We start from the raw sequence: 26,031 nt of genomic DNA on the forward strand, positions 1-26,031 counted from the left end.
CACCAGGTGGGCGGGGCTTAGGCCAGGTGACCTAGATCCACTTACACCTGCTCCCCATCTGCAAGGGAAAAGCTGGAGGGCTCCTTAAGTAGGGAAACAGAGCGGCAAGCAGGAAGGCACCAGGTGGGCGTGGCTTGCAAAGTGGTGAAAAAGAGCGGGAAGCAGGAAGGCACCAGGTGGGCGGGGCTTGCTAAGTGGTGAAAAAGAGTGGCAGGCAGGAAGGCACCAGGTGGGCGGGGCTTAGGCCAGGTGACGTAGATCCACTTGCACCTTTTCCCCATCTGCCAGAGGATGCAAGTCCTCTGTCAATTGGAATACATGGCAATGGGAACATTTGTATAGAATCCTCACGGGGGTCTGTAGTTTATTAGCCACCCCCCAGTCTCCTCATTAGAGGCACTATCCCTTAACCTGTATGGCGCAAGATAGATCTCAAGAACTTTCGGGATCCAGCCTGACTTAAGGATTTTTCACGTTCTTATGCTTGAGTGATTCTCCTTTTAAGAGCATACCCAATTTCGTTCTGATCCAACATCTAAAGAAGTGTCTAAAGAGTCCCTCCCTACCCCCCCGTAACCCCCAACTTCCCCTACTAGGTCTTGCTGCTTTACAATAGGAGGCATAAGAGGATTGTCCACCTTTGGTTCCAGGGGCTGTATAGTCAATAGTCGACTGGACACCCATCGCCACTGTGGATTGGCCGTCCTGCAGCAGTATACGTAGCTCTTAAATATCCAATAACGTCAATGTGTGATTTGACCTCATCATTTATATTTTCATACATACTAACAAGGCGTTGCAAAACTAAATTCAAAGCTGCTGTGGATTGGCCCCCCATAGTAGATGAATCCAATCTTTGAAAGTCCTGGCCTTGCTCCAGCATTGACGCAAAGTTACCAATTTGTTGGTTAAGAGGAGTGGAGAGACATGAGTGCCAATCGACTATCAATTGCTGAGGGAGAATTCCCAAACAGGCACAGAGATGCACTCAGAATTGTGCCGGGCAGCTCTAGACCTCTGGTCTCTTTTTCTAAACTAAGACAAACACCAAATTGTGATTCAGCCACATCCGCAGCCGCTTCAAACCAGGCCGCACCAGCCCCTAATTGTAGACCATTCTGTGGCTGCAATTAATTTGCCATTTCAGAAGCGCTACCGTTGGCCAAATCCAGACTCAATGTTAGATTTGCTAATTGTGAATCACTCTGAGGTAGCCCCCCACTCCCCTGGGGTGGCAACGAAGGACAGCTTCCGCCACTTCACTTCTCTGTCAGGGTTACCCATATGGGCTGTTTCCTCAGGAACAACCTGAATTTTCTGGAATAACGTGTACCGCTTGTACCGCCTGGCTGTATGATTTTCCTGCTGGAACTGGAAAGAAAGCTGGAATTTCAGCACAGGCATTCACTTCGGCCACCTCCGAGGTTGATGTTTCTGCTAACAAATTAGTGATCGCTGTATCAACTGGCGTGGGATTGGTGTTTCTTAAATAATAGTCTCTCTTTAGTTCCCTTATTTTCTGTAGGTGTCATTTTTTTAGTGAACAATTCATACCTGTGAATGCCACACAGCTGATCCTCCAAAGTATTTTAGTGTGGTTTCAGTAGAACTTCTCGCCCAAACTGCCAATAGACTGCCGAAGACTGTACTTGCAGCCGTACTTCGCACTGGCGCTTTGTGCCCGGTAGTGATTTTAAACGCTCCTCCTTTGTATTTGTTCAAGGCACAGTTCAGCCAGCAATACATGGGAAATAGGAGCACACCTCCACATGACCACAAAAAAGCAGTCTGCAGAAGACTGTACTTCCCACCGTAACTATGCACTAAACAGTCCTACTATGCACAAAGAGGTAAAGCTAACACATTCCTAGCAGCTAAACTCAACAAACAAAAAACACGCAACTACATAGTGAGTCGCAAGAACCCAAAAGGGGGGACAAGCACATCGGAAGAGGAACAACTAGGCATCATGGAGAAGTTCCATCTAGATCTCCTCGAAAGAGAGGAACTATCCCCGCAACTCCAGCTAGACTACATTGCCAAAATAGCCCTCCCAAGATAACGGAAGAAGACAACCTGAACCTTCAGGCTCCCATAATGGCCCAAGAAATAAGCGACACCATAACACATCTCCCACATAATAAGACACCTGGGCCGGACGGGTTCGGGAACGGGTACTACAAAACCTTCAGGAACCAGCTACTGGGTCCACTACCTAACCTTTTCAACTACATTAGGGAAACCGGGACAGTCACGCCAGACATGGGCAAATCGACCACAGTCCTCATCCTGAAACCAGGGAAAGACCCCACAGACTGCACAAGTTACAGGCCAATATCATTTCTTAATAGCGACGCCAAGTTATATGCAAAAATCCTGGCAAACAGGTTAGCAAAGGTCCTACCCCAAATAATCCACAAAGACCAAGCGGGATTTATCATAGGGAGACACACACAGGACAACATTAGGTGGGTGGTAGACATTATAGAAATAGGGAACAAAACAGAAATTCTCCATAGCGGCCTTAGACGCACGCAGAGCTTTCGATAGCTTAGACTGGGCTTACCTGAAGCTAACCCTGAAGAAATACGGCTGCGACCCCACCTTTATAAGGATGGTCTTGGTGAATTACAAACTCCCCTCAACAACATTTATAATCAACAGCAGACCCACCACAACTATACAAATTCGTAGAGGTACGCGGCAAGGATGCCCACTATCCCCCTTATATTTGCAATGGCAATGGAGCCAGTGGCACAAACCATAAGACCGGACCAAGAAAATAAAGTTGGTAAAAAAAAAAATAATAATTCTACTTGGACAGGACCAAGGGCTTCCGCAAGTCGGATGCCATGTTTCACTTTCGGCGGCTCGAAGCCAGGCTATCGGGCCTCCAAAGCTTCCATATCCCACTGGATGGTTTCTGCCATCAAAGAAGCGTATGAGAGCCAGCACAAGCCTCTCCCGGCTAACATGCAGGCCCACGCAGTCAGGGCCAAGGCAACGGCCCTCGCATTCCAACGCCATGTCCCTTGGCAAGTCATAAGCCGGGTGGCCACTTGGGCCTCTCCCTCGGCTTTCTGCAAGAATTACTGTTTGGATGCTGGCTCTAGGTCTGATGTGGCTTTCGGACAGGCAGTTCCCAGGAACCTATTTGCTTAAGGAGGGTCTCCTCTCTACCCTGGGGCTACAATCAGTTGTAATCGCCCATACAGTATGGAGGAAAGGGGACGGGACGTAAGAGTATTTATAAGTTCTCCAGCATGGGGTCTGGCATGGATTCAAATGCTCATGAATATTCCCCGTCGTCAGGCTGGGAATCCTCGGTAAAGAAAAATCAGTATCAGTTTCGTTTCTGATCTGTCTTTCGTAGTAGTAACCAATCACTGATCTCTGCGTCATACTGACCACAGCCAATGACTCCCATCTCCCTAAACCCCGCATCTGGCAGCCGTCTTCAGATTTTTACCGCACATTCAAGTGTTGGGAGTCCTCGTGCTTAGCTCTCGCGCTTTTGCTGCGTGTTTCGCGCTTTTTCAGGTGAATTTTCACTTTTTTCGGTTAATCGAGCCTCAAGCTCCACCGTTTCTACTACCCGTTGCGGGATTTTCCTATGCCCCTCAAGGGTGAAGATTTCGTCGAATCAACCTCTTGGAGGATTCCAGAAGATTTGCGGCCTACTTCGAGATGGCCCAGGACGTGAGTTCGTCACCTGGACCCAAACTGTTTTGCAGCTGCCCTGGATGCGGGCTGCAGAATGTGTTTAAGGAGGACGAACATTCGCAATGCCTCTACTGTCTTCATGGGGACAAGACTCATGTAGAGAAGGATTGCCAGTTCTGCAAGAACTTGTCGGAGCGGGCCATGAGGGACCGTCGATCCCGTCTCGCCAGCTGGTTGGAGAAGGGCTCAACGGGTGAGAAGAAGAAGAAGAAAGGGTCCGAGCGGGCTTCTAAGTTCTGTGCGGGTGCCCCAGCGATGGGGGCCCAACACCAGGAAAAAAAGCGTTGCGAGTCCGCTGGCTCCGGGAGCGCCGAAAGGTCGGGCTCTTCGGTCGCCAGGCAGGGCGCACCTTCCCCGGCACCGTCAACCACGAGCCAGCGCTCCGGTTCGGGGAAGAGGAAGTCAGAAACCCCGGGTAAGCTTCGGTAAGAAGCCCCATCCGATCTCGGGAGAGGGGGAGCGAGGCGTCGCCCCTCCCACTAAGGAGAAGGCCCAGGACGCACCTAAGGTGGTGAAGGCCCCCACCCAGCAGGCAAAGGCCTCTATCGAGGCGATCGCGGCGACTCTGGCCAAGCCGGCAGAGACCCCGCCAGCGGAGACTGCCTCCGGGACTAGAGTTTCCCTGCCGCCAAGGAGGGAATCCTCTTTTTTTGCCCATCGTCATGGCCCCCGTGATGGAAAAAGGGGGGGCACGGTAGCCTCCTCGAGCTCGGAGTCAGCCTCAGAGGGGGAACTGACCAAGGTTGTGAGGAATCTCGAAGTCCAATTCGAGAAGGTTCGATCCCGCAAGGAAGATCCTCGGGAGATAACCGAGGAAGACGACGATGGCGAGGAAGAGCAGTCTTCCCTTCCGGCACAGCTGGAACCTAGGCCTCAGGATAGCTCGGCGCCCATTTTGTTTGCGATCCAGTCCTTATGCTCTGAGATAAGGACGAGATTACCACGGCCCAGGCCGGAGGACCTGCAACCTGGCCCGTCGGCAAGTCCTCAGAACAAACGACAGAGGACCCAACCCTCTCCTCCACTCGCCCCCGTAAGGCCTGCAGTTCCCTCCTCATCCTCCCAAGAGTCGGGAGATGACGGTACGGTGGGCTCGACGACGGGTTCTGAGGGTGACGACGGAACGGGTCTCCCGTCTCCCGGGCCTCTCCGCCCGACGAGATTGGCTCATTCCACGCCATGATCGCCAGGGCGTCCGAATTGTTCCAGCTCTGCCCGGAGGAGCAGAAAAAGGAAGGTTTCCTCTATCAGCGCCAGGAGGCCAAGAGGAAGACTGTCATTGCGGTGCCTCTAATCGATGACATCTGGGAGGAGGGCCTGTCGGTACTCAAGAACTCCTCCACGGCACCAGCCAAACGGGACCGGTATGAGAAGAAGTGCCGGGTCCCCGAGACCGCTCCCCTGTGCCTCAGGGCCCAGCCAACGCCAGACTCGGTCGTCTCAGCGGCGGCGAAGAAGAAATCGGCGGGGTCAGGAGCCTCAACGTCGAATTCCCCTCCGGACGGCGAGGGAAAGAAGTTGGACGCCATGGGGCGACTGATCATTTTGTCGGCGGCGACGACGATCAAAGGCCAACGCCCTGGCGATCGTGGCCCGTTAGGACAGGGAGCTCTGGTTTAAGCGGGCCCCCATATTGGACTCCCTACCAGACGACAAGAGGTCCGAGGCCCTGGAAATACTTCAAGAAGGCGAGGTGGCGTCGGACCACGCCATAACGGTGGCAACCGATATTGCCGATACCGGGTTCCGCCAGCTGGGCAACAGAGTTTGCCTACGACGACGGGGTTGGCTCCGGCCGACCGACTTCCGACAGGACGTCCAGACCCAGGGTGTTGGACATGCCGTTCGACAGCAGCAACTTGTTCGGGAAGGCGGTGGACGAATCCCTCCAAGCCATAAAGACGGACACGGAGACGGCCCGCGCCCTAGGAGCCCTTCAGCAACGACGGCCCTTTTGGAGCTCCGGAGGCAGACAGGGGGCCTCCAAGGGATCCAGCGGTGGCTCGTCGTCCTACCGCCAGGCGGCACGCTCCTCGTCTCAGGAGGCCTACAGGGGTCGCGGCAAGCAGGGAGCGCCTCGCCGCCGTCGGCAAGGTGGCCAGGGCGGCAAGGCCACCACCTCCAAGCAGGACTGAACCGGCCGTGGCCTCGGGCCCCCACCGAAGCGCCCCGGTGGGAGGCCGGCTGACGAAGTTCGTCGGCGTGTGGAAGTCCATCTCCACCGACCGTTGGGTGCTGGATACCCTGGCAAGCGGACACTCTATCGAATTCCTGAAGAAGGCCCTCACGTTCCACCTGTGGCCAGGAAGGAAAATCACGTCCCGCAACTGCTGTTGGAAGTACGGGCGATGCTCAGGAAAGGCGCCATTGAGCTTGTCCCGAAGAGGCTTCGGGGTGTACTCAAGGTACTTCCTCATCAGGAAGAAGGCGGGCGGCTGGCTCCCCATCCTGGACCTTCGTCGTTTGAACAAATACATCAGGTCACAAAAGTTCAGGATGGTCACCCTCCAGCACGTGCTGGGACAGCTGGAGGAAGGCGACTTTCTATCGTTGCTGGACCTGGAGGATGCATACTTCCACGTTCCCATCCTCAAAAGTCACCGAAAGTTCCTCAGGTACGTCGTCCAGGGACGCCACTACCAATTCAGAGCACTGCCGTTCGGATTGAAGTCGGCCCCCAGGTTCTCTACCAAGTGCCTAGCACCTGTGGCGGCGCGGCTGCGCCTGCAAGGGATTCACGTCTACCCCTACCTGGACGACTGGCTCATCCGCTCAAGGACGAGGGAACTCGCCGTCGAACACACTGCGAGGACCGTCCAGCTACTCACAGACCTGGAATTCGCCATAAATTACCCAAAGTCCCACCTGGTGCCGTCGCAGGTGGCCCTGTTTCTGGGAGCGAAGCTCGATACAGTGAGGTGCCTGGCGGCAACGTCGGAAAAATGGACGAAGACCATTCTGGGCAAAGTGCAGCACCTGCTAGCCACGGACGTGGCCAGGGTGAGGTCCATCAAGTCCCTCCTGGGGATGATGTCCTCTTGCATCTACCTGGTGTGCCTCTGCAGACTACGGATGCGCCCTCTTCAAGAATTTCTCGACGCCCGTTGGATGCAGGCGACGGGCACCTTCGAAGACAGGGTCCCCCTCAACGAGGTGTTACGGAGGGCGATTCAGTGGTGGGGCGTTCGAGCGCAGCTCACGGCGGGCAAGGACTTTCAGACGCCGGCGTACCAGGAGTCGGTGACGAACGACGCTTTCCTGGAAGGTTGGGGCGCCCACACCGGAGATCTCCACGCAAGAGGCCTCTGGCTCCCGGAGGAGAAGCTCCTGCACATCAACATCCTGGAACTCCGAGCCGTGTTCTGAGCTCTCAAATCGTTCCTCCCGTCGCTCAAGGGCAAGGTGGTGCGGATCTTCACGGACAACACCATGACAATGTTTTACATACGGAAGCAGGGAGACACCAGATCCCCAGCCCTATCCAAGGAGGCACAGGATCTGTGGCACTGGGCGGTCGCCCAGGGGATGTTCCTGGTTCCCTTCCATCTGGCAGGAGAAAGAAACACCATCGCCGACTCGCTCAGCAGGGAGCTGCGCACGTGTCACGAGTGGGAGCTGCGCCAGGATCAGGCGGATCAACTCTTCCGACGATGGGGCAAACCCCAAATCGACCTGTTCGCAACAGCGACGAACTCTAAGTGCCAGAGGTTCGCCAGCAGGTTTCCCCAGCCGAGAAGCATGGCCGATGCGTTCTCGTTCTCCTGGGACGGCCTATACCTGTATGCGTTCCCTCCGTTGCCGTTGCTGCTTCGACTCATCAACCAGCTCAAGAGGTCCCGGTGCAGGATGATCCTCGTCGCACCGGCGTGGCCGAGGCAGATCTGGGTCCTGGACCTTCTGGACTTGTCAACGTCCCCATCCATCAAGCTGTCGGCGGACGCGGATCTTCTCTCCAGAGAAGGCAGCGCCATCTTCCACCACGACCAGGCGTCGCTGAACCTGCAGGCTTGGCCCCTGCAGCGCTAGAGTTTGGAGGGTACGATATACCGGCCGACTGCAGAGAGGTTCTTGCAAAGGCCAGGGCGTCCTCGACTCTCAAATGCTACGGTCACAAGTGGAAGAGTTTGTCTATCTGGTGCCGAGCACAGAAGATCAACCCCCTACGGATTACGGCCCCTCAAGTGCTGCCGTACCTGCTATCGCTGGCAAAGGCTGGGCTAGCCCATGCCTCCATTAAGATTCATCTGGCGGCGATCTCCAGATATACCAGAACCACAGGACAGATGTCCCTGTGGTCCCATCGACTGGTAAAAGAGTTTATGAAAGGACTGTTCCGGTCGTTCCCACCGGTGAAGGCCCCGGCCCCGGCGTGGGAACTTAACGTGATGCTGACCAGGCTCATGGGGCCCCCATTCGAGCCGATGCACTCTGCACCGATGAAGTTTGTGTCGTGGAAGACTGCATTCCTGGTGGCCATTACCTCCGCACGACGAGTGGGAGAGATCCAGGCCCTATCCTGCAAAGCACCGTACTTGACTTTCCATGCCTCGAGGGTGGTGTTTAGGACGCACCCCTCATTTATGCACAAGGTGCCGTCGGACTTCCATCTTAACGAGCCCCTGGTGTTACCTGTTTTCTTCCCGTCTCCTTCGTCGCCGGCCGAGAGGACTTTGCACTCGCTGGATGTGGCTAGAGCGCGGAAGTTCTACGTGGACCGCACGAAGAGTTTTCGGAGGACATCACAGCTGTTTGTGAACTTTGGACCTGTGAATCAAGGGAAGGCTCTCTCGAAGTCTTCTATTTCCAGATGGCTCTCCGGCTGCATCATGCACTGCCACCGGTTGGCTAACCGACCGCTGCCAGGCCGTCCGAGAGCCCATTCGACCAGAGCGATCGCTGCTACTACGGCGTTCCTATCTGGTGTGCCCCTGCTGGACATCTGCAGGGCTGCTACGTGGAGGTCGACGCACACCTTCATGAGATTCTACTGCGTCGATCGGGATTCCAGGGAGGAGTCCAGGGTCGGCCAAGCAGTGCTGCGCAACCTGTTCGCTTAAGGTGGGCCTGGTGAGGAGGTAAGAGATGCTTAATGTTGAGTTGTTGTATTGCTTAATGTTGAGCCTTTTGCCACCTGCCGTGGTTGTGCATGTGTGTACTGCTATGTATTCTTATATTCACGAGCATATGAATCCATGCCAGACCCCATGCTGGAGAAGGAACAAGTTACTTACCTGTAACTGTTGTTCTCCAGCATGGGTCTGGCATGGATTCACATGCGAACCCTCCCGCCTACCCCTCTGCGGCTCTTCACTTGGTCATACTGCCACTTCACGTGCTACCAAATCTGAAGATGGCTGCCAGAGGCGGGGCTTAGAGAGATGGCAGTCATTGGCTGTGGTCAGTATGACGCAGAGATCAGTGATTGGTTACTACTACGAAAGACAGATCAGAAACGAAACTGATACTGATTTTTCTTTACCGAGGATTCCCAGCCTGACGACGGGGAATATTCATGAGCATGTGAATCCATGCCAGACCCATGCTGGAGAACAACAGTTACAGGTAAGTAACTTGTTCCTTACTCACCGTAGTGACTAACGTACTCTTAGGCCATGGTCCCCTTTCCTCCATACGTCCCACCAACCTCCCCACTAATAATACTGGTGTGATTAGGCAATGTTAAATCTATTGTCGACGCGTCAATGGGGACTTGGGTGTGGCGCCGGAGGGCGGAGTCGGGGCAGTGCATGCTCCCTGGGCCGCACCCCGCGCGCCTCTAGATTTAAAGGGGAAGAAGGTTTTTTTCTGGTGAAAATGGTTCCGTCTCCCGTCTCTGGCAAGGGACGCCCATACAGTATGGAGGAAAGAGGACTCTGGACTAAGAGTACATTAATCACTACGCTGAGTAATTTATGATTTCTAAACGAAGTAAGTTTTATTTATAGTGAACATATTAACCCAGTAATGCATTCTGGAAAGTTTCTGTATACTTCCAATTGTGCTTGAGAAGAGAAGGCTGGCAAAGTCAATAGTTCTGAATAGACCTATGTGAAATGCATCTGTCAAGTTAAATGTTGTTTAATTTGTGTCTACAGGCTAAGTGGCTAAGTGGCCTTGCTGGTTATGGCCCATTATTTTCTTTGACAGACTAATCAGAGGATACATTAAATGGTTTGGCGCGCCCAATATCACTGCAAATTTATACCTAGTGATGGTGAATAATTCTCAACCTACCTATGATGTAGAACTACCAATTCAGGTAAACCCTTTTTTTGTGTGTGCATGAAAAAGAATGCAGATAGAATTTGAACAGGAAAATAATTACTCAGGAGTCTAACCTACAGAATATGTTGGAAAAGAATAGCCGTTTAATGCCTTAAAATATAAGGTCCAGCATTAGAAGCTGCAGCACCCCGGGCAGCGAAACTAAAATTTGGCACACCTCCCCTTGAGCAGAATTGCCCTGGTCATGAGGGAGCGGGTGAGGGGCAGAGCCACATTTTTCAGTAGGCTCGGCAGGCAGCCTATTGTTAAATGCGCTCAGCGGAGTGCATTTAATTTCAATAGGGTGCCTTCCGTGCCTTCTCCCACTGTGCCAGCTCAGGGGAGCCCTTGAAAGACTAATAGCCCCCCCCCCCGCAAAGCTGGCGTGGCAGGCGGCCTGGCTGTCGCTCGGGCGCCCTGTCCTAAGGCCGGCCCTGAAGGCATGGCAGTACCAACAATGTTAATATCGCATCATTTTAAAGTGCCAATTTATAGAAAATTCATACCGACTAGGCTAAGACCAGCAAATTGAGGAAGAGGTGTATGTGGCAAATTAGTACCGGGAGAGGGTCACTCAGAATGTTACAAACAATCTGATTGGCCCTCACTGGGGCTTTACCCGACTGGGGATCCCTCTCCCGGGATTCCCTTCCTTTGTTCCTGCCGGCAGGCGTGGCAGCCCCTCAGCCAATGAGGAGGCTCGAAATGGGGCAATCCCGCTCTGCGCATCCACACAGCTGGAGGCTGCCATACTCCCTCGCCAGGGATTCAGGTAAGTGTTTTCTTTCTTCCTCTCCCCGCAACTCCAAACAATCACCTCCCCACCCTCCCAACCCCATTTACCTTCTTTTTCTCCTTTATTGCGAGTGAACGTGCTGTCCCCAGCACGTTCGCTCCCGATGGCCGCCATAGTTCCCCAGATGCCTTTTTTTTCCCTGTTCCAAAACGCTGCAGCGTTTCCGTTTCGGAACAGAAAAAGAATGCTATAAGTACCTCGGTCTTGCGGGCCGGGGTACTAATAGCAATAAGCCCCGCTCCACAGGGGCATTACCCAGAAGTTGATAGTCCACGCTTATTCTCCTGTGCGAGAGACCCACGTGAACATCGAATGTTCGGAGAATGACTGTTGGAGACACGAGTTTTAACGATGTCACTATGGATGCTTCCTCTCTCTTTCTCTCCTACTACATTTAAATAAAGGAATTTACCATACCTTTGAGTTGTGGCTTTTCTTCCTCAACAGACCCCATGATAGTAATTGCGTTGTGACTTGCTGTTTAGTATTATTGAGTGTCCACATGCACTCACAGATTGACACTTATGAGTGGTCATCTTGGGTTATATCACTGTAAGGTCTCAGAGGTGGCATTGGCAAAGAGCCTGGGTCTGTACCTAGAGTCCCTCCATTCCCGTGCAGCACCTCTCCTGGCTACGATCCCTGAGACTGTACAGATGAGTTATGCTAGTACTGAGAATGCTGAGATTCAGAACTGGTCTCAGTGCAGCACATAGAAGACACTGACTGGACTGCCGTGTGATACCTCTACCAGTGCATGTTTAACAGTAAAGAAGGTTGTATTAGTGGATTTAGGCATGTATCGCACCTCATTCCTCTAATCATTGACGTTTGTCTGGTACAATTAGGATGATGTAGGATTGTTTGTACGCGCGGGGCCCCAGTGGCTAGAGAACCCAGCCTTGAAGCCATTCTGGTGTCACTTACGACAATGTGTAACGCACCCACTTGACTGAAAACATGTTAAAGTGTGCTTTTTTTTAAAAAAAAAAGTTTAATTGGGTTTTATTAATGTAAGGGTGGTTGGTTTTTGTTTGTGAAAAGTTGAGTGCTGACCGAGGGCTTTGGCAAAATGCTATGGCAATGTCCCAGCAGTGTTTCACAGGCTCTTCCCTGTCTGGGTTTCTTTTAAGCATCACTTTTGCATGTGTTTTATTGCATGGTGCAGTAGATGGTAGTGGGAAATGGAAAGTGGGAATAGCCAATGCATCTGTGCATTTAGAGCTCGTTAGAATGGGCCAATTAGTATTTCGAAGCCCCTCAATACGTACTTGCACGAAAGTACACACCAACGTACCACAAAGCGCTTTTTTTTTAACTTAACAATGCAGAATAGTATGTTATGTGTCTGTTTGGTTTACACGAAAAGAACGAACTCGTCGTTTGGTGGGGCGGGGGTGTTAGTGGGGGGGTGCACATTTTATTTACGTCCTGCAATAACCAGGAGATTAGCTCAGGGGGCACGCGTTCGGCTTGGGAACAGGACACTGCCCTGGCCTGCAACATGGGGTTGAGCACACAGAAACTGGAGGAGTCCGGTATGGAATGCAGTATCAATGGCCAATAATAATAATATGCATGCCTTTGTGAAATAATGATTAAAAGACTCATGTAAGATTTGAAATAATCAGGATGTCTGGGCTGTCGGGCTCACATTTACATTATGGTACTTTTAGGCAAGGCATTATCATTTGGGAAACAACTAATGTACTGTCATGCTAAATGACCTACACTAAATTGTTAGGGAGAATTCTCTGTAAGGCTAATTTCCCAAACCTAGTGAGTCCCCCAGCTGCTTTGCTGGATTTTTGGGGTTTATTTTTTCACTCCTGCTAAGAGTGAGATTCTTTTACACCCACTCTTAGACATGATTTGAGGTATTCCTTTATCTTTCAATGTGTTTTATGGGCTATGGGGTCTTTTACTCCATAGGGTCTCATGTGTTTGTTTGATGTGGATTATACAGCAGCCTCCGTGCCGTAACCCAGGGGTGTCGTAGCGACCCCCCAACATAGACTCCATACCCTGGGACTGACTAATGTCCCCCAGGGCATGTAAAGTCACCATTGGCTTTACTAGTCCCAAATTATGAACAGAAACCAGTACAAACCATCATATTGTGGATGTACTGGTCGGGGCAATTCGATTGCCCCGGGGGTCTGTTGTTCGAGGGGGCACGTCTCCGTCCCTCCTGATCGAGTTTTGGCTGGTGGCAGTGGATACTACTTTTTATATTCGACCGCGAATATATCTCTATGGGATTTTCCCATTGTTCGAGGCTACCAACTTTAATTATTTAATTCTTATAGCCTCGAACATACCGCCGGTTTATTTATTTAATATGAATTCACCGGTTGGTATTTTTTGCCAGAACTCTATTCTAAAATGGCGTTTGTGTTCTCTTCTGTGACTCCAACCCAAGTCGAGCCCTTTGTTTCACTTTTTGGCGGGCTTCTCCACAGAAGCCTCCAAAAGTGGTGCCACTCTGTCTGGGTACCACAGTGGGTGTGGGAGGGGGTTTAGGCACCCTGGACTGAGTTACCTTGGTAACTCAAGTCGCACTCTTGTGTGATTGGCACCACTTAGCATGTTTGATTGACAGCTAGGCTGAGTGAATGGGGGGTGTGCTGCATAAAAGCAGGGTTTTGGGGACTGGAACTTCAGAAGTCGCCACAGGACCGAAGAATCCGAGGAGGGAGAAGCTGAGCCGACCTGCAACGAGGACACCACCGGTGGAGCCCTGCTGAACCGTCTTGCCACTTTTCCCGACGACAGAGGAGATCTCCAGTCCGGAGAGTCTTCTTCCTTTGACTGGTGGGGATAACCAGTTTCGCCTTCTTTTCACCTTCCTGGAGCATCTCGTGGCCGCCTTGCCCGTGCCAAGCACCCCGGCAGCCGGAATACCACGGTTTACCACTACCGCGAAGAGAAGGGTAGTGCCTTTTAACCGGAGAACTCCGCGGCTGGTTTCTTCCCTGGCAGTGCAACGACCTTCATCCTTCCTCCACGGCGAGACCTCTTCTTCCTCTGGACGAAACACCGACTTGCACCTGCTGCCAGGAACAACTGCCCTCGCTGGAGCTTCCTTCACACTAAAGGTACTGTGTCCCGCCTGGCTTCCCTTGCGACAGATCGTTCATGGTGACAGTAAAGCCTCGACTTTCTAACCTGGGCTAGCCTGGGACAACCTAGCTAACGTTTCCTGACTTTAATCTCATCCTTTTTGTGCAAACTATCTACAAGACTCTTTGGGCATAACCCCACTGTGTGAACCTGGACCCCTTCTGCTTGCTCTCTCCAAGAGTGGGCCTTGCAATTGACTTCCTTGCTCTCCAGTAGAACTCTGCCTATCCTGCCTTACTGTGGTTCTTTGAAAAAGTATTGAAACTGGTGTGCTTCTTTAACTTTGCCTTTTTCCCTCCCTTTCTTTACAACTTATTAGAGTATCATCTTATGTTAAGAGCTCACCTCTGTCTGAAAATAAGTGGCGTTTCTCACTAAGACTTGTCTAATAAGTGAATAGGGTTGTATATATATATGATAGTGACTGTGTGCTGAATTTACTTACCTCATTTTTGCTAGTGTAAATCACAAGTGTGTTTTTAAATAAATAATTATATACTTTTACACCAAAGCTGTGGTCAGTGTTTGTTTGTGCTGCTGTGTCTCTGTACCTATTGTGTATACTCTGCATACTGCCTAACTCTTCTTGAGGGAAGTCTGACTGCTCAGCCACAGCTACCAAGTGAATCTGTGTGGTACAGACTGCTACCAAGTGGGTTTACTGCCAAACACCTGTAGTCTTAAATCTTTTGCAGTGGTCCCTAAGGGAACTGCACAGGTTTCTGCCTAACATAAATAAGATTTGTTTGTTCTGTTTCTGCATATTTTTGAGAAATACGTGCGTGACACAATAATTAAGTGAGAACAGTGTGCAACGTTTAGCCTGCATTACTAGTTTTATAGGCATTTATAATTGTTTTAAATGTCGTTGAATGGAAAGCCCTGTGTATGCATATTTTTGTATTGGCCAGAGGTAGTAGCTTGTGCCCAGAGCTTGTGGAGCACAACGTTTAGTTTCCATTGAAAGGACTAGGCATGAACGTCTCCTGTCTGTGAAAGTCAATGTTCATTTTTGACCCTATGGATATTTTAATGGACTTTACCGACTTCTTGGTTTTCGATATTGGGGAGTTAGACCCAGTATCAAAAAAGTAGGAGTGCTTTTAAGAAGAGCCACAGGATCAAGCTCACCTCTATCATAGGCTTTGGTGTGTTGGCTTTGGGATTCTGGGTGTGGGCGTCACGTTGTATAGCACAGTGCCCTGAACTACAGTGGGCTGGCTGGCCAACGTTTCACACCACCAGGCTGCCAAATCCCCTTGCTGTAGTCCTGCCCCTTCCCATGACACTGAATGTCACGACTGAAATTGTGGCGCCATGGTGACCTACATTAAGAGCATCATTATTGCAGCTCCTTATCTTTTTGCAGAGATCACCAAGGAAGACTAGCTATCTGTTCCAGCTAGAAGCTCTCCATGTACAGATGTCTGGCCTGACTGCTGTTAGCATATTTATGTAGCTTTGTGTTAGTATGTTGGTTTATTATGTGATTTGTTTACTTTTAAAAGATACATTGTTTTAGCCCTGGGAATCCAAATATCACATCAGAACCAACTAAGATGTTGACATATTTGGTCAAGGGCCTAAGATGCAGGCTATGATAAAATCATGTCTTCACCACTTACCCAAAGTATGTGATTTTAGACAATCATTTAACCATACTTTCCCTTATCTGCCAAAATTCGGCAGTTGAATTTGCAGTGTATGCTATTGCAAAAACACTTCACCTATGGTTCACTAGAATATAGTGTAGTATTGGAAAAGCCCAAAATGATGGCTTGTGAAGAGTGAAAATATGTGTTCTTTCAAAATGTGTGGGTCAGCCTGAAGATCTTGGTAACAGTTGAAGTTTTTGATAGTATAGAAGAGTTTCAGTAAATGAAAAGTCAGGCTATTGGCTCTAGTTATACTTTGATAGAGAGCACAATGATTAGAAATATAGATAACGTAGCAGCAATAAAACAATTTTTACACAATGAACAGACACAAACTAATTAGTGAATACTTTATTGCAATATTGTCTAATTTGTTGTCTCAACATGTTACTTTTCAGTACTTTAATTTAATTACAACTTAACAAAACCAGCTTCTCTTTATATTTTAATGATTTTATAATGTGGCGTGGGGTTGCAGTTTGGGGCTCGGCGGTATGACTGAGTTCTAGAGTTCACCCTTGATACTGTATGCTCTTGGTCTAAACGATTCCCAGGAAATGGGTACACAATGAGTGAAGAGGGAAGTGTTTTATTTAAGCAATAATACTGTACTGCAAGGGTCATGCTAATGGCCCAGCACCCAAGTTAATAGCAAGCTGTTCACATCCGGTACATCCATGAAGAATTTAGAATCATGGTATTAGAATCCTGTGACAAACCGCCAGTAACCCAAGGATGAGGAAAAATGTGGGCTTCTGTTTACGTTAAAAAAAGAAAAAGGAAACGGGGCACCATGCAAATGAGTGCTAGGGTTCCCAAAGGATGGATCCCTTTCCATTTCCAACGCCTCAGCATCAAGGTTCAGGCTAGATGCAGGAGGCTGGACACTGAAATAAGGCCTGCAGAGTGCGAAGTTGGGAATGGGTAAGTATGTGCAGGGGAAGGCAATCGGGAATGAGCAGGAGGAGCTGGCAGGGTCTGAGGGACACCCATTAAAAGAAGAAAACAAGGTACGACCAACAGGAGTCAAACTAAAGGTAGACAAGGAAATGTTGATGAAACCACACAGAACCCCTGTGCATACATGGATCCATTCCAATATCCTTCTACAGACACGCATCCCTTTTTAATAGTATGACTCAATGGAGTGAACTACTCATAGGAACAACCAGTACTTTGTAATTGGGTTTTTACTGTGCTCCATTGCCATTTGCATGGTCTCCATGTTGATACTTGCATACAGGAAGTATCCTCAGTGCTGCGTGTAGGTCTCTTTCCAGTTGTCCTGTGTTGTGAGCATAAAGGGATTTGTATCCAGAGGGAAGCCTTGTGTGCCCATGGTGTTAAGGATCCATTGGCTGAGCCTGTGATACGCAAGTTGATGGTAGAAGTGTAGCGATCTGTTTAATGCCTGTTGGGAGGATTGTCTGATTGCCTTTTGTCAAAGGATTAGGTGGTATGCGTCCAGTGTGTTTGAACCGAAGACGTTGAGAATGTTGGTTCAGGGATGGTAGTTTAGGGGCCCAGTTGGTTACTTTGAGCCTCTGTCTGGTTTTGCCATGGCAACCTTTTTGTAGTGGTGCCCTTCGGGTAAGGTAATTGTGGGGATATGTCCTTAAGCACCATGGAATGGGCTGGTGTCTCTGGTAGTAGACAGTGTGCAAAGACCGGCCCTTTATGAGAGAGAGGGAGGGACAAGGAAAAGTGGAAGACATAGGGCCCATGCAGCAGTGTGTACAAGTACAGTTGGTGAGAATGGGTCCAAGGGGAGGATTGCAGAGAGGTCAGAGACCTGGTGGGGTCACTACGAACAGCTCCTCATGCTACGAGGTCAAGATGGGATATAGTACCAATCACATGAATTCCATTGGGCATCGGAGAGCCAAACAATCCCCTAGCCAACGGAAATGGGAACCGTGCCAACACCATCTAAGGTAGTAAAAAACCAGGGAGTCCTAATGGACAACGCCCTAACCTTATAACCACAAATTAACGCAATAATAAAGAAATGCTTCGCTCTCATGTCATGTCAAGAATTGATTACGCAAACAGCCTCTACCTGGGGATGCCGGAATACCTCCTGAAAAAATTGCAACACATCCAAAATGCAGCAGCCAGACTCCTCCTCAAACCATCCAGAAGAGACCACATCACTCAAGCTCTAAAAGTACTACACTGGCTTCCAATCAAACATTGTATAACGTTTAAAACAATGTGCATAACACACAGGGCAATCAGCGGACAGGGAACAGAATTCCTACAAAAGGAAATAACAATCAACAAGCCAGCGAGACTCCTCAGATCAAGCAATGAAATTCGCCTGGAACCAAAACCATACATCAAGAAAAAACTAGGGGGCTCCTTTTTCTCCCACCTAGCCGCAAAAACCTGGACCATCCTCCCAAAAGAAATAAGAAACACCAAAAACCACCTAAAATTCAGAAAACTTCTAAAAACTTGGCTCTTCAACTCCTCGGTACCAAATTGAAAAAAAAAAAACTATCAAACAGGAAATACAAAACAGATTGACAGAATACATGATGGCACAGACAACACCCAGGACTGACTAAGGGAAACTCCAACAAGAACTAGTGATACGACGCTAGGTGGAATAGAACACAAGCGACAACCCCACAAGGACAGAAATTTAACATACATGCCCAACACTACCAACAACCTTGCTCACTCAGAAAGGACGTAGGGTATGGGCATAGCTCCCAAGTAAATCAGTCCAAACTTAGATTGCAGTAAAGACAAACTTGGATAAAAAGGCTAGCCAAATGCAAAGATGGAAACACGAAAGTAACTAACTTAACATAAGGACAAAGAGATGAGATAGCCTTATCATGCTGAAACTTAATCACCTAATCACCAAAAGGAAACAACCCTCTCGAAATCATGAAGGAGACACAATAGAAATAAGCACCTCTTCTAACAACAAGGATACTAACCAACCCCAAAAACTACTAAAAACCTTTCCACTCCTCACACACCTCTCACACTCTAACCAAACACAACCACACCTCTTAAAGCCGCAGCAACCCGCACGCACTTCACCACATCGCAACAACAACCACACCACACAGACCCCCAAACAGCACACGACGGACTCGGAACCGAATAACACACCAATATGCTCATCGTACGGTGTTAACCGAACCGAAGCTGCCAACAGCACTTCACAGCTCCCTTGCTCTTTTCCAAACGTTGTCCTACTAACATGCCTAACCTAGCCCCCTTTTGTTTCAGATCCGCCAGAGCGTCAGGGGAACACTCCAGTGGTGATAGTGCGCGATACAAATATTCTTTAACATTAACATAAGGTAGAAAGCAGAGCAGTGAGGTTAGCGAGAGGCACAAACTGTCAATCCATATATAGCCAGGCATAACATGGACTGGGGAGAGGCATGATAAGTTCATGACCATGCATATACACATATTAGATGTGGGAGTAAAAGCACAACATGTTCTAGAAAGAGGAAACCTCCTGGTCTCCCCCACTCCAACCACCCACTGGCTTTTGCAGACTTCTGCCAGTTCCTGTTCATGCTTTACTATTCTCCCTTATCTTTCCCTCTGCCCCTCTATTCTCCCTTATCTTTCCCTCTGCCCCTCTATGCTCCTCTCTTTCCCTCTCACTCGCCCTCGCATAGATTTAATGTGTACACTGTTCAGCAAGGATATGGGATTTGGCAGATGAGGGAGGGGCCAGTATGTAGAGGTAACCCATTACCATAAACATAGTGTGAAGGGTTATTGGAGGAATGAACTTAAGGTTTGAAAAAAAGGCTGCCTGAGAGATCAAAACCCCAGGCGCTCACTTCTCCTTCCTTTTATAATGTTAGATGGGAGGCTGATTTCTGTTGAAATCTTCACTCTGACTTGCTCATGCGTGGCTTTCAGTGGGCCCTACTGGGACTTGGGCCCGTCAGGGAAATCCCCTTTAGGGAACAAATGGCGTTTCATAAAGCGATCTTGGCAGGAGGCAGATTCCCTGGTTGTTCTCCAAGAAGTCTACCCAAGTGTCTCTAAAATGCCTTTAACCATCTCTCGCACTGTGCACACATCGACGGGCCAAAAATTAATTCCTGCACCCACCTGCCCCCTCACCTGTCATTGAGGTGACTCTGTAAATTCAGTTTCAGAATGATGCTAGCCACCCTGCAGGTCGCTCTAAACTAGACGAGATGAGCTGGCAAATATAAAAGGTGTACTGTGAAGTCCAAACATTCCCTGTGAAGCTGGGTACACCATCCCCTCACCTGCATAGGGTGTCGCAGTTGAAAGAGGGTGAAGGAAAGAAGACTAACTTTGAAGGAAAGGAGGCCGGGCGAGGGTAGGATGGCAATCTGAAAACTCTGCAATCTTGTATTTGCAGTATCTCTGGCCCCTTACTTGGAAATTATATCTGGCAGGTCTTATTGGAAAGCTGTGTGGCAGGGACTAAATGGACCATGAAAAAAGCTTTAGGACAGATGGTTCCTTTGTAAACAAAAAAAAGTGAAAAATAACCCTAGAAGCAAGGGATGTGTTGACTGCCTTGATGTAGTGATGATTGTGGCAGGCGCTATAGCAGAAGGGTCTTTAAAGTGTTAATCAGAGCAGGGTGCAGAGTCCCTCGGCTCTGGAATCTCTAGTTCTCAATGGAATCCAGTATTTATCTAATTTCAGGGTGCTGCCCTGCAGGCGATGGGGAGGGGCCTTCAGACATCCTTTGTACAAGGCCTAACTGTCCCCACAGGAGGTATCCTGGAATCGGCAGGAAACCGCCCCACCCTTAAGAACAGTACAGTGCCGTTGACTTATTTCTAGTGAAAATGTGTGATTAGAGGCAAGTAACGTGTTTTTTTCTTTCTTTGTTTAGCGTCACTCGCAATTATCTGGATTGGTTGACATCTATTCCATGGGGTAAATACAGTCCGGAAAATCTTGACCTGGCAAGAGCTCATGCAGTGTTGGAGGAGGACCACTATGGGATGGATGATGTCAAAAGACGTATTTTGGTAAAAAAGCAACTTATTTTGTAATGTCTACTTCACTGTCCATGTGTCTGAAAAGTGCTTAGCCTTAAACATGACTCCATGTACAATCCTGCTATAAATGTAGACTTACTGCATTTCTTATGAGTGGAGGGTCAACTTAACGTAAGTGTTTTGCTCTTGAAATTTGTCTCTGTACTTACTGTCGAAATATGAAGCAAACAGATGCTTCCTTAAGTGGTTGCAGTCACCATTTTAAGTAGGTATGTACCTTCCCTATTACAGGGTCAGCATTAAGAATAACTCTCGGGTGTGAGTGTATATTCTCCAGCATGGGGTCTGGCATGATTCACATGCTCATGAATATTCCCTGTCATCTGGCTGGGAATTCTCAGTAAAAGGAAAAACAGTTTCACTTTCACTTATAAACTGTATTTCTCCTCTAAACCAATCGCTGCCCTCTCGGTCATAATGCCCCCATCCAATGACAGTCCTCTCCCTAAGCCCCTCCTCTGGCAGCCATCTTCAGTGTTGGGAGTCCTCGAGTTTGCTCTGCAAGCTATTTCTACGTTTTGAAGTTGATGCCGTGTCAGAGCCTGGTTCTGACCCCGGAGGGTGGGGAAAGAAAGGGGGGGGGGTGCCCAGATAGGCCCCAGGCCATGGAAGTTTGGTCCACAGACGAGGACCTGGAGTCCTTGTACTTAGTCCAGGAGGACGTGGTAGAGGAGGACGACAGCTGTTAGGCAGAATCCCCTGCAGTTCCCTTAGGGAGCACTACAGAAGATTAGGACTACAGGTATATGCAATAAATCCCCTTTGGTATCAGTCTGTACCACAAAGATTTAGTTGGTAGCTGTGGGCAGTCAGACTTATCTCAAGAGAGAGATGAGCAGTATTCAGGGTTTACACAATAGGACTACAGTACTATGGTACAAGGAAACACTGGGCAAAGCTTTGTATTAAAAAGAATATATATTTCTGACGTTTGTTAATCTGCTTAGAATCACATGCTGTGCATAGGTCCGACATCCAGTGGTCACTGCGGAGTATTGCATTTTGTTTTTCGTAGTCGAAAAGGGGACGTCGACAAGGCGTGTCTGTAACACTATCCCTATAGTGACGTGCGTTGTACCCATAATCCCTCACGCGTCGAGGTCCCTCAGATTGTTTTTTTCCGCCAAGCTTCTGGTCGCCTTATGCGGAGCTCCTAGAGAGACATTGCAAATACTTACTATCGGACCTCGGTCCTTAATTATACTTATTATATTGTTAAAGATCCCTCCCCTCGACGTTAGCTGTGAAGCTGTTTCTCCGCCGAGCAAGTTTTCGACGGAGGGGAAGAGACGGAGGAGATCCTTCGGTGCTGCCGAACACGTGGCCTGGCCTCGCCGGCCAACATACAGTAGGGAGAGTGGGGGTTCGAACTTTTATCTTCTCTTTGAGAATGTCTTTCTTTCTCCCCTATCTTTCCCTTGGAGTTATCACCAGTTATTATTGCCTCAGCTATGGAGAGGACACGTTTTAAGTTTTGCCCACGCTGTAGGGGCAAATACACTTGGAAGGACAAACACAAGCTCTGTAATCGTTGCTTGCCCCTCGATCACAAGGAGGACAGCTGTGCGGCCTGTAAGCTCTTGAAACCAAGAACTCTTAAAGAACGCAAAGTTAAGAGGTGGGCGGACTACGCTATGTCGAAGTCAGTTTCCTCACCCGCCGCCGCTGTTACAGAAAGTAACGAGGAGGGTGATAACTCGACGTCCGTTACGGAAGTCATTAACCCCCAGAAGGAGCGCTTGCGCTCCTCGACGTCCGTCCCCGGCCCCGACGGGCTCGGCTCACGCCCTGCTCATGGGGATGAACACCCCGGCGACAGGGACGCACACAGACCCCATAGGCCTAAGCACACAACCCACGGCTCTTCTTCGTCGAAGACGAAGGATCCATCAGCGCCGAAGGGGATGCAGGGCACTCCGGCGTCTACCTCAGACCGTAAGGGTCTCGAGCCCCACCCGCAAACGCAGTCGCGACCAGCGATTGGGCTTTCATCAAACACGGGCGCTACCCCAAAATCATCCGACGTAACGCTCCATAGAGCGGCTGTCGAGGAACAACGCGTAACGCAGGCAACCTCGACACCAGAGTCCTCTACTGACAAACTCGTTTTCGAGAGCCTGGCGAGAATGTTTCCGAAGACACACGTAAGCGGACGACGAAACAAACGTCGAATACCTCACAAAAAGCTATAGAAACGCCGAAAAAGCATAAGAGTAGCCAGGAACTGCCCCTTTCATCTAAGGGCACTTCGGAACTACCGGAGGGCTTTTCAGATGGCGACGGAAACAATGATTTTCCCCCTCTAGACTATTCAGGGATCCCCCATGAGACCCTTGAAAGACTCCATTCTTGTATGGAGAAAATGGAAAGGTTTTTGGGAAACCAAAACCCACCCACACCCAAAAGACTAAGAGAATGGCCCTAGGATGACCCTAGGGTCAAAATTCCTAGGCTGTTTCTCCCTTCTACAGACGTATATGACCCCACGGAAGAGGAGCAATACCTCCAGGAAGATGATGAGTGTTTGGGTGGAGAGGAAGAACATGAGAAAGAGGGGTTTGAAGAAGATCCTTACACTAGTGCAGGAGCTTTCGAAGAAGATACAGCTACCTCGCAGCCTTGGCAATCCCCATCAGTGCACTCAGACCCTGATGTCTTTCACCCTTCTCCTCCCAAGGATTCACCTATTGGAAACACCTCTCCCATAGATGACCAACCTTCACTTAATGCACTATTGCGCAAGGCAGCAGCGCATTTTGAAATAGACACAGGGGAGACTCTTCCTGACATAGACTTTGTAGAGAAAGTTATTAAAGAAAAAGCCCCTGTTAGTCAGTCTATTCCGCTCCTGGCTTCTATAAAGAGAAGAATAACTCCTTCCCTTTCCAATCCTGCCTTAGTCAGAGGGGTCAACCCTCGGATAGAAAAGCTCTTCAGCCCTTCGCCCTCTGACCCGTTGTACATCAGAGGCCATTCTATTCCGGACTCCCTCGTAGTTACTAATACAAGGAAAAGAGCAGGGGTACCACTATCCACTAGTGAGGCACCACCTGACAAAGAGGGCAAAAAGCTCTACGCACTTGGGAAGAGAATCACGACGTCCGCCGCCTTTTCAACTAGGATTGCAAATAACAATTCCCTACTAGCTAGCTACGCAGATGCACAGTGGAGCAAGCTGCGCAGCGAAGCAGAGGACGCACCAGAACCCCTGCGTTCACGCCTGTTAGCTACAATCTCAGAGGTAACTCTTGTAAACCAGGGCATCGTAAAGAACTCCTTAGATGCCGCAGAGACGGCTGGCCGTTCCCTGGTTCAGGGAACACTTCTCAAACGCCATGTCTGGCTGCGCAATTCGGAATTTAAGCCGGAAACCCAGGCTTCCCTGATAAGCCCATAGAAGAAACAAATCTGTTTGGGAAAGCAGTTGATGAGGCCCTAGAACATGCGAAGAAAGAGTTTGATACCATCAAAACTCTTGACCAAATTTCTAGGCCCCCTAACAGACGCGGCTATGGCAATAGACGCTCCTTTCGTGGCCAACGCCAGCAGCAAAATCAACAGCAATTTTACTCTGCTACCAACTGGCCCTCTAACCAGGGTAACAACACCCAGTTCAGTCAAAGAGGCCAACGCTGTGGCAGGGGAAGAGGTCGCGGCTCCAGCCCCAAAGGTTCCACGCCCAATACCAACAAATGACCCGAAGATTCGGGTCCCCTCCCATGCATCACCGGTCGGGGGCCGGCTAACATTGTTCCTTTCAGCATGGGAGGGAATATCGTCAGACCGCTGGGTATTATCCACCATAGCCCACGGATACTGCATCGAATTCAACGGTTCCCCGAAGTACAGACCCCCACGGAACCGACGCATGACACCGGAACACCTCACCATTCTTCTACAAGAAGTAGAAGAGCTACTGAAAAAAGAAGCTATAGAGGCTGTCCCCCTATCTCAGGTAACAGAAGATATTTATTCAGTGTACATCCTTGTACCCAAAAAGGACTTAACCATGCGCCCTGTATTAGATCTGCGCCCAGCGAACAAGTTTGTCAAACCCCAAAAGTTTCGTATGGTGACCTTACAGGAAGTGATCCCACTGCTATCACAGGGAGATTACGGGGGCGTGGTCTGGTGCTCATGGAGTGAGGAGGCTGGAATCCCGAGCTCCGGCCGAGCCCGTAATCCGATCCTGACTAGCGAGTCCATCCACCAGCAAAACCGAATACAAGCGGACTCACTTGAAGCTGGGACGATTCCCCTTCTTTCCCAGCCAAGCCCGACGAAAATCGGACGGCGGGGACGGAGCGGGAGCTCTGGCCCGGCATCCCCCCGTCCCCGAGTGCGATGCGCAAGATGGCGGCCGCGGCGCACTGACGCTGCGGACCTGAGCGGCGAAGGCGGAGCGCCATCAGCGGCCGCTCCCTCTCCTGTCGCCTGGAGGAGTTCGGCGGACCGGAGAGGGCGAGACCCGGCGAGACCCGGCGCGGGACTTCTGGAGCCCCGGGCGCCGACTGAGGACCGCGGCGCTGGGCGCTGCGGACCGTGCGAACCAGCGGCCCAGCGCCCTGCAACCCGGCCCATCCGGGCCGCGCAACAACCCGTGGAGCCCCCAGCGTAGGACGGATAAAGAGGCGGCCAAGACCTGGGGCCGGCGCTGGTGAGTCGCGTCCCTGGGCCTACCTGGGTTGCTGCCTCCCCCGCCCTGGGGCTAGCACACTGAGGCCGCGGATGACGCCCTCCACCACCAGCCTCCACTACTAACGGGGGTGACCCCGAGAGTCCTGCCTACCCGGACACACTGCGACACCGCCCCTGGCGAGACCCGGCACGGAACCGCTGGAGCTCCCGGCGCCGACTGAGGACCGCGGCGCTGGGTGCTGCGGACAGTACGAACCAGCGGCCCAGCGCCCTACAACCCGGCCCATCCGGGCCGCGCAACAGCCCGTGGAGCCCCCAGCGGAGGACAGATGAAGAGGCGGCCAAGACTTGGGGCCAGCGCTGGTTCCCGTAGGCGGTGAGTCGCGTCCCTGGGCCTACCTGGGTTGCTGCCTCCCCCGCCCTGGGGCTAGCACACTGAGGCCGCGGATAACGCCCTCCACCACTAGCCTCCACAACTAACGGGGGTGACCCCGAGAGTCCTGCCTACCCGGACACACTGCGACGCCGCCCCCAGCCCGTCATCCTTGCGGAGAGCAGGCCCCCGGGGCCAACATCACGCCCAACACACCCAGGCAGGGCACGGCCCTGCACCTGGCGCCACTGACTTCAAGACATCAGGGACCCTGGGGCAGTACGAATCCCCCAAATCTAGAGGAGCACACCGCAGACACTCCTTACCACGACAACTCGGAACACCGCAGGTGGGGCCACCGGCGAAACGGACTGGCGGGGCTCACGCAGCAACCCAGCCAGAAGAGGCGTATCAGCCGATCGAACA

At 50.5% G+C, this 26,031-nt stretch overlaps 1 protein-coding gene across 1 annotated transcript in view; it reads left to right on the forward strand.

Annotated features, from left to right (window-relative positions):
- Positions 1-26,031, forward strand: part of LONP1 (lon peptidase 1, mitochondrial) — a 1,004,634-nt gene that overhangs the window by 481,676 nt on the left and 496,927 nt on the right. Inside the window, exon 9 of the mRNA XM_069649597.1 lies at positions 20,426-20,564. Within this exon, the coding sequence (XP_069505698.1) occupies positions 20,426-20,564 (139 nt within the window). The remainder of the gene's footprint in view (positions 1-20,425; positions 20,565-26,031) is intronic.

Source organism: Ambystoma mexicanum, chromosome 1p, assembly GCF_040938575.1.
Source record: "Ambystoma mexicanum isolate Mex_15411 chromosome 1p, UKY_AmexF1_1, whole genome shotgun sequence".
Classification (NCBI taxonomy): domain Eukaryota; kingdom Metazoa; phylum Chordata; class Amphibia; order Caudata; family Ambystomatidae; genus Ambystoma; species Ambystoma mexicanum.